This window comes from Vigna unguiculata, chromosome 11 (assembly GCF_037176805.1).
Source record: "Vigna unguiculata cultivar grain cowpea cultivar isolate G323 ecotype 2 chromosome 11, ASM3717680v1, whole genome shotgun sequence".
In the NCBI taxonomy this organism is placed as follows: Eukaryota; Viridiplantae; Streptophyta; class Magnoliopsida; order Fabales; family Fabaceae; genus Vigna; species Vigna unguiculata.
In genome coordinates, this window is record NC_140802.1 from 30,454,940 (window position 1) to 30,463,775 (window position 8,836).

The window sequence follows — 8,836 nt, forward strand, 5'->3', positions numbered from 1 at the left end:
TCAAAAGGGTTTTGCAAATATTCTATTTTATTTGGTTTTTACTTTTCCCTCTATATGATGGGACATTGTACTCTATATATTGAAAAAAAGGTTCTAATAAATCAATAAGCAAGCTCTCTTTGAGTTGTTTTTCACCCAAACTTTTCTGGTGCGTTTTTTGTACGCATCCTTTCTTCTTTCTCTCATGGCTTACACACATCTAACAATTTCTTTCAATAGTCTCTATAATTTTTTTATAAGACACACATTTGTTAATTTTCTAATATTTTTATTTGTTGTTTATTTTCATCATGTAGAATACTATATCGATATATTTTGTCTAATTACTTTTTATTTTCTAACTCATTATCAATTATACTGTAACTTTTTCACCATAATTGTATAAATAACTTTTATTTACTACAATATAGAAATTTAATGTAATTGTCATTAATTTTTTTATCACCATCTAATATATATTGGAGTTCAAAAGATACAAGATCTATGTTAAAATTTTATTATTATATTTATTATTTGTTCTTTTTGTCATTTTGATCAAGTGATGTATTATAAGTTTCATTAGTGTATAAAGAAGAGATTCATTAGAATTTAAAAAATTTAAGTAAATAAACATTTAAAATATATTTTAATTTGAATATTTTTTTCCTTTTATATTTTTTTAAAAATATTTTTAAATTTTATCAGCTAATGTTTGCAAATTTAATAAATATTTTGGTTCTCATGAAATTTTATTTGGTATTCTAATATAAAATGTAAACAATTATAATTTATTTCAAAGTATTTAATATCGGAGAAACAATCATCCTCCTACTATTAAATATTTGATAATATTATGTTTTCTTTACCGTAATTTTTTATTATTTTATAAAAAATAATTAAAATTAATATTGAAATAGTAAGAAAACAAATATGAATATGGGTAAGAAATTATTACATCCATTATTCGGTGAGGATAGGAACAAAATAAAAGTTTGATACCCATTAAATTTAAGAATGGAAATGAGGATGAATTTTTTTACAAAAATGGGGATGGGATAGCCAAACCTTTCCCTACTCCACCCTATTACCATCCCTTGCTGGCACAAATTAGATAAATCAGTTTTAAAAAACTCTTGCGAATATAATGTTTTTTTAAGAAAAAAAAATCCAATTTGGATTTAAGTCGGATTATCTTAACCCTTTTTGAATTCCAAATATCCTACAAAACTAAGTTTTTTAAATGGTTCAACCACATTAAATTTAGTTTTAAAACTGAAGATCGCGCAAAGAAAACTCGGTTCAAAACCAGTTTTACTTAAGAATTAGTTTGGAAACCTGTTTAAAACTTAAATTAGTGTTTGATCAGTAACCTTTTATAATTGGAAACAAAATTGGCTAAGTAAACAAATTTGATTGAAACCAGTTACACTATTGAGTTTTATTTTTTGTATGATTTGGACTGTGATTTTATTTAATTTATCCAAAAAAATTTACACAGCTGTACTGCTTGTTAATTTCTACATCATGAGTTATATCATAATCAGATATTATTTCAAGAACCTTCACAGTGTCAGGTTCCCAAATCCAGCAATTTATTAGAAACTCAAAGAATAGCAAGAGAAAAAGCCTCTGAAAAATTGGAAGATCATCAGCTGTAGCTAAGCAATTTACCATTAACACTTCTTTCCGCTCCACCATTTTAAAATTTTGGGCAAATATAACACCTTTCACTCACGGAGCCACCAATCCCTCAATTGCATCAGATAGAGACTCTGCCAAGTCAGCTTTAAATAACAGTGTTTGCAAAGCATTCAGCACATCATATTCTGGATCAAGTCTTCGCTGCCAACCCTAAGGAGGAGACAGGAACAAGATGCAGATAAAAATTAATTCATGTTTTAGCTTAGAGCTCTAAACTTTCAAGATAATATAATCTGGTAAATAAGAGCTACTTCATGCCTAGTCCTCTGCACTGTTTAAACTTTAACCATTGTTATTGAGCATCTGATCTAACATGCAATATAGATGCACATTACTTTAAATCATCATCATCATATTTTTCAGATTTGTTAAATTCTTAAAAGGAGAATGTGCTGAAACATAAGATGGTATGGTCAACAGCAAAAATATCTTGAGAGAGGACTATCTTAAGATTCCAAACAAGAAGAACTTCTTGAAGATGAACCTTTACAATTTAAAGGACCTATATGACAAGGGCAATGAGCAAGAAATGGGAAGATCAAATCTATTTAAGGCTCCTAATGCTACAAGCAATTGGAAATTCAAAAGATATAAAGAATGACTTGGAGCACATTTGAAGGATAGTTTTTAGGTAAATTAGTTTATGTTTTTAAACTTTGGATTTTCTTTTTGACATTAGTTATGTTCTATTTTTTGGGCTTTGGGTTTTGGGTTTTCTTTTATAAATTAGTTTATATTTTCATATTTTTGGGCTTGGATCTTCTTGTAGGATTCTCAGGTTTTCTTAAACTTATGTGCCTATATATAGAGGTACCAAAAATTAATGTAGACACTTTTGAGTCATATTATATGCATTTGCATTATTTAAGAAAAGATTCTCTTTGTTCTTGGCTTAGGTCTCTGGTTCTTATCAGAGATTAATATCTTTGTGGCGAATTTTCACTTGACTTATCAATCTGCTAGATTGTTGCGCGTTCTTCTCTGATTTATTCATGTCGTATTTCTTAAGGATTCAAATTCAGAAACGATCGTACTCTTTCCTGGATAAGATCGTATCAAATCTTCATACAAAGATGTTAAATTCGGTAGTTTATATAAACTTGTAGTGTGTCTGAAGCACATAATCTCTAATACACTTTCATCCATAATTTTTGCATCAAGTGTATCCTCCTTTTGTAATTTGCAGTTACTATCTATAATAACTACATGTTTCTCTCCCACAAATGTTGTATCTTCATTCAGGCTCGTAAACCTTTTTCATTTGTTTTTCATATGTCATAGGTATCTATTGAATAGAGAAATAATGTGTTTTTACAGCTATTAGCTGAAAACTTGCAAATTGAGCATCTTTTCTTATTGTTCATCCATTAGACATTATTGAACAGCTGATCTCTTCCACTCCTCTAAATTCTTCAATCATTGCATTGGTTCAAGTCATTACTTGTTTCAAAAGCTATCCCTGATCTCACGAAGATATAAGAGGTTTATAACCATTCCATATATCTAAATCATCTCACATATCTTTACAAACTCCATATTTTCAATATAATTGACGGAAATGATACTCGTAATAAAAATGTAAGCAACTTGTTCACCAAATTCTACTTTTATGTTCATAGTTTGTGTTAAACTATAAGATTTAGAAAGGGATTAAGTCAAAACCACATTAAGTTGAAACCATGTGTTCCAGAGACAGTACATGTGTTTTATTTATATTGAGAAAATGAAATTAATACAATAAATAGAGATGCTGTATCTTCTAATAATAAATGTATGATACATGAATAAATAGAAAAGGTGGTGGCCGAAGACAGGTGGTGGAGGCAAAGACTGTGCCAGAGGTGTTTAAGACAGGCAGAGCGGGATCAATCCACTCTGAGACCAACTTAAGATTAAAAACAGAGAAATTATATTTTTGGAGGGTTTAAAGGACCTCTGTTATGATCTTCTATTTATAATGATATAGATCTGATACAATAGGAAGATAAAAAATTAAAAGACTATCCTAGACTACTACTAGGCACAAAACTAGGTACAGTTGGAAGAGGTTCCCAACACACGACTTCCTATTTTAGGCTTAACGATTACTCTAACATCATAGATTTAATAATTATTCTAACAACGGTCAAGTCGATTTGTTGTGTCACCCTAAACAGAAACTTTTGAAAGTTTACATGTTAACACCTGAGCTTAAAAACCTAGCCTATAGAGGCTTCAATGAAAGACGAGAATCAAATGAAAGTAATTTCAATCTAAATAGATGAAGTAGAGGTAAGCTACATGGATTATCCAATCCAAAGTCAATTGATTGGATTAAATACCAAAGTTGCAAAGATAGTATGTACTGTGAGATCCCTCCTGACCACTTTCTCCGATACAAAATGATTTAATTCAAGCATTGGGTATCCATCTGAACATTCTCATTTCTATTACTACCAATGTCTTTAATGAATCTTTAACTTTAAGAGTCAAGTGACATCAATTGATCCATGGGGCTGAATATCGTATGGCTGTGGTGATATCCCAAAATTGAAAACCTGCTACTGCTTTTGTTATCTAGCCTACATACATAGTTGCCCAGTTCTTTAAGTTTTATGTTTCAGTTTTGATTTTTATGCAAAAATTATTCTATGAAACATAAAGCATTCTAACCATGTCATGCTAAAATGGCAAGAAAGTAAGCTTCTATCTCATGTTTAAAGCAATAATCAACAGACCATCTCCATTACATAACATCAAAAAGATGGACACCCAAAATAATAGTTTACACCTGATGATGAAAAGTTTTGTATTTCTAAACAAATATTCCACCATATGCTCCAGAAAATTAAATAATCAGTTATTTAAAATGTGGAAAGTATGCTTATCACTGATATATCACAAGCCAATAAAATAAGTGAGATGATTTTGAACCATATACCAAATGCTGCACAAAATCTATATTACTCAGGTTTTCATCATTCATTTCATTTATGAAGTTGTCAAGAATACTTCGTAAAATAGTTGATTCAGAGTCAAAACTTACCTCCAGAACCAATGTGGTCACTATCACAGCACAAACATTTCCATCTATATTAACTTTACAGCGTCTAACATGCTCAAGCAATTGTTCCATGCGATCAGCTGTGCGGATAGATTCACCTTCCGCAGACCTCCAAAGTTTAAATGATTTATCCACCTCCTGTTAAATTCTAAAGATTTTATTCAGAAAAGACAAGTACAAACTGCTGTTGAAGTATGTATAAACAGCACTAAATCAGTACTCAACTGTACAACAATTAAGGAGATGCAAGATAATAGATTATACATAGACCTTTTAAAAAAGTACAATCTTCCATCATATTCTTGAAGATTATGCATAAAACAGTGTGTAAACAAATGTTTGAGACATATTTGCAGACTCATACAAGGAGTGCAATTAACATGTATTTTTCCCAAGTATTATGCAATCCTCACAAAAAGGAAACATGTTAGATATTAAGCAACGCTATTTTTTCTGATGATGTTCAGAACTCCTGAGTCTAATTACTTATTAGACCTTCGGGAAACACAAATGTCCACAACTTCAAAGTATCAATCAACTACAGACTCTAATATGCAACTGGTGATCAGAACTAATGACCTTGTTTCAGACACAGGATGGCAAATGAAGGATTAAATTTGTCACAAATGTAAATGTAAAACAAACCAATATTCATCAGGTTATGTGGTAACAAGTTATCAAGATGTTAATGTAAATCATATGTGGAAAAACATGAATCAATATTTCTTACCTCAACAAAAGATTTTGGATCTGGGCAATTTTGTTGTTTTGATAATCTAAGTGTGCACTCTGCAGCTGCACGTCCATCTTGAAGTGCAACAGCCTTAAAGAATTCCAGTAAATAATCTCTTTCCCTCTTCGAAAGCTCAGTAATCATGCCCACATCAAGGAAAATTACATGAGGCCTTGACTTCAAGAGTGATACAGGTGACAATTTACTTTTTCCTTCTCGGACAAGAATATTTCCAGGATGCATGTCTGCGTGGATAAAATTATCCATCTGAAAGAAGAGATATATCTAAGTGAAGGCAATTCATAAGTTCATTCAAATGACCATCTATATCTGTAAGATAATAATTTATCAAATACAACATATAACAGCAAGGAAAAAGGAAAATCATTATGGATCTCTGTGATGCTCAAATGCCTTTACCCAAACGCCTTAAAGAAAAAAAAAATGTCAACAAAACATTCATTCAAATGAAGATCAAGAATCTTCTCTAGAAAAATCCTCAAAGAATCCATCATGTATTCCTTGACAACTTCATCTATAGTCTTAAAAATTCCAAGCATATTACAACAAGGGGTTTCAGAATGTTGCAGTGAGGTTTTCTTCCTTTATTCTTGATCTTCCCCTTCATTTATTTTTATTTTGATGATAAACATATCCATATTATACTTATCAGATCAACGTAATCTAAAAGTAAAACTAAATGGTGGTAATTGGTTACCAGCACTATTGTGGTCACTGATAGATGGAGCTGTTCCTGAAGCCATAATCGTCTTCTCTCTAGTAGAAAAATCACCCTCTCTTTCAAATTTTACATTCTCACACACAGACAATACCAAACTAGATTAAATGTCAGGCGCTATAACATAGTATCATTCATTCTATAATTTCACGAACTATCAAACAACACTATCAACAAACAACTTAATTTGATAAACAAAATTGGTCATGAAGTTATTGAGGAAAAGAAAAAGAAAGAAATTGCAAAGGGAATTCCGAACGTTTTACCAAAAGCATCTTCAAAAGAGCATGTGTACCAATATGAGCCAGGGCACTTTTGAAATGTTCATGTCCTTCAAGATGGTCAACGTAGTTCAAAACACTTTCACCCTGTTCAAAGGTTTCTACCAAAACAGAAGGGTGCACGAGGGGATACAGAGGCAATGGGAATGAAACATCTTTCCATCTCCGGAAATTATAGATAAACCGACTAAGATGGGCGGCTTCCCTCGAAAGATCAACTTGAGACATCATAAAGACAGCAAATTGCTGTATGCTTTCGTCTAATCTCAGCCATTTTAAATTAGGTACAAAAGACGAAATTTTGGCAACAAGATTGATAAGGACAAAATCCCTCCTAATTGCTTCAGAAACCCCCGGATGTCGGACCTTCACTGCTACATCAACTGGCTTAATTTGCTGACCAGGGAATTTGTATCTTAGAGTAGCTCGATGAACTTGAGCAATGCTACCTGAAGCTACTGGTTCCTCCTCAAACTTTTCAAATATTTGATATAGTTTGCGGCCAAATGCATTTTCAATACATTTTCTGCTATAGCTAAATCTATGTGATGGTGCTTTCGTTTGAAATTCTGCAAGTTCATCACAGAGATCCCTTGGAAAGAGGTCAGGTCTGGTTGCAGCCCATTGACCCCACTTGATGAAGGCGGGGCCAGCTTTTTCAAGTGTAACACGAACAACATGAATCCATGTTTTTCTAAACTGAGTGCCAAAAGAGTCAACAAAAGGAGCCATAGCTATGCAAGGAGAGAACAAAATCACCAAATAGACAGCCCTGAGAAACAAGATGAAAACCTCAATGGCGGCAAAGAGAGCTGTGGTTAAATATACACGTCCATCTTGTGCATGCACATAAAACAAATCTCTGGTTGGAAAGAATTCTGCTTCTGCCCATTTTCCTTGTGTCCAAGCAAGCTCTCCTATTATGAAGGCAATCACACCATGAACAACAAAATTCGATTTGACCATAGCCAAACTTACCACACGGGCAATTTGACCTATTGGTGGCAGAGCTGGCCCTTTATGGAAACACATCCTGTTCCGAACAACTTGACAATGATGGTATTTTGCATTATTTGCCGGGAGGGTATACAAGTTCCTAGCGTTGCTACTCATAAAAAAGTTAACCTTCGATTTAAATAACATGAAAACAGTTTGTCTTGAGTGAACATGTCTATAGTGCGAGAAAAAATTGTATTTTGGGTAAGGGGACCCCGTTGGATGAAACACTTCGAAGCAGGTTGTCTTGTGAATAGCACGTGTAAACCTTCTGACATTTCGACAAGCAAGAAATCTGCACATTATATTGCATAGATATTATTCACATAATCAAACTAATTAAAATAACTTAGTCATTCATATGCTTATATTCAAGATTAATTCTCTGAAGCTCTCGGTGGATATGCCCCCACAAGCTTTGCGCAAAAACAATTATATCTATAAAGCAAGTGAACAATCAAAACTCGGAAAGCTTCAGGTTTTAAAATTCTAAAAGAAAAGGAAGATTATTACATTTCGAAGTAAATTAGCTTTAGCCAGCCAAAATGGGGAAACTTCTAAAGCAGAGTTTATCTGTTTCTCTGGAACCTTTCAATATAGATCCATGCAAACAAGTATTAAAAGAAGGGTGCCTTACAGCACCACTGAAAGAAAGATACCCCACTTTGAAGTTACGGTGTTACCACTAAGAATGAAGTACAGTAAAATAAAACAAAATGAACCATCAAACAAGAACATGCTATGAGCATTGATATCTTTCGAAGGGAACAGATAAGATGAAGGGGTGGCACTACAGAGAATATTACGAATTTTATACGTTAAATGAAAGAATATAATTGTTGAAACTTCAAAGAGAGTGTGTTATTGAAAGGTAAAAGGTGATGAACCTTGACATAGTGACGAGGGTTTCTGAAGAGTGAGGTGCGACGGTTCACACAACATCCTCGTCCTCGAACGGTGAGGCTTAAGCGGCGTATGGTGGCGTTGCCATGTGTTTGTTCAGAGACCGGAAAAGTTTGATCCAACTTGGGACATCTTTTAGGTGTACTTCCTTTTGCACCGAGATGTAAATTTTAAAATTCCTACTTTACCCTTCACTCTTTAAATGACAATGAAGGTTGATGGCTTCTTTCAAGTACTTACTTTCTTACAGCAACTAGAAGGAGTTGTTGCAAGTTTGAGATCAAAATTTTGATATAACTACTTAAATACCAATATCTTGAAGGTGGATAGTTTGTGTAAGCATAACGAGGGTTTAGTTTTTGCACACCTAGGTTTTTTATGGTTAAGTTATTTTTGGATTATACAATTTCAAAATCTTATGAATTGAAATCTTATGGATTGTAAGATGTGTACGAGTAAAA

The 8,836-nt window shown here is 32.7% G+C and overlaps 1 protein-coding gene across 3 annotated transcripts; it reads right to left on the minus strand.

The window, feature by feature from the left end:
- Window positions 1-1,415: 1,415 nt before the first annotated feature.
- On the minus strand, window positions 1,416-8,582 carry LOC114168180 (uncharacterized). Of its 3 annotated transcripts, none has more exons than XR_014986211.1 (5): window positions 8,360-8,582; window positions 6,462-7,767; window positions 5,454-5,723; window positions 4,706-4,871; window positions 1,416-1,830 (listed from the first exon to the last, which is right to left on the minus strand). XR_014986211.1 is itself a non-coding variant. In XM_028052918.2 (5 exons), the coding sequence occupies exons 1-5, from the start codon at window positions 8,365-8,367 to the stop codon at window positions 1,711-1,713; spliced, it is 1,860 nt and encodes a 619-aa protein (XP_027908719.2). In that variant the 5' UTR covers window positions 8,368-8,555; the 3' UTR covers window positions 1,416-1,710. The 3 variants fall into 3 exon arrangements, 2 of the variants coding, with proteins under 2 accessions (XP_027908719.2, XP_085524622.1); XM_028052918.2 differs by having other exon boundaries at window positions 4,706-4,861; window positions 8,360-8,555; XM_085668496.1 differs by lacking the exon at window positions 8,360-8,582 and having other exon boundaries at window positions 4,706-4,861; window positions 6,462-7,775.
- Between the last annotated feature and the right edge of the window lie 254 nt (window positions 8,583-8,836).

What these genes read in the sequence shown, in the direction of transcription:
- LOC114168180 (XM_028052918.2), bottom strand. An exon ending in ATCCAAAATCTTTTGTTGAG is followed by an intron (nt 4,862 to 5,453) that starts GTAAGAAATATT and finishes AGAATTTAACAG; the next exon opens with GAGGTGGATAAATCATTTAA. An exon ending in TGACCACATTGGTTCTGGAG is followed by an intron (nt 1,831 to 4,705) that starts GTAAGTTTTGAC and finishes TCTCCTCCTTAG; the next exon opens with GGTTGGCAGCGAAGACTTGA.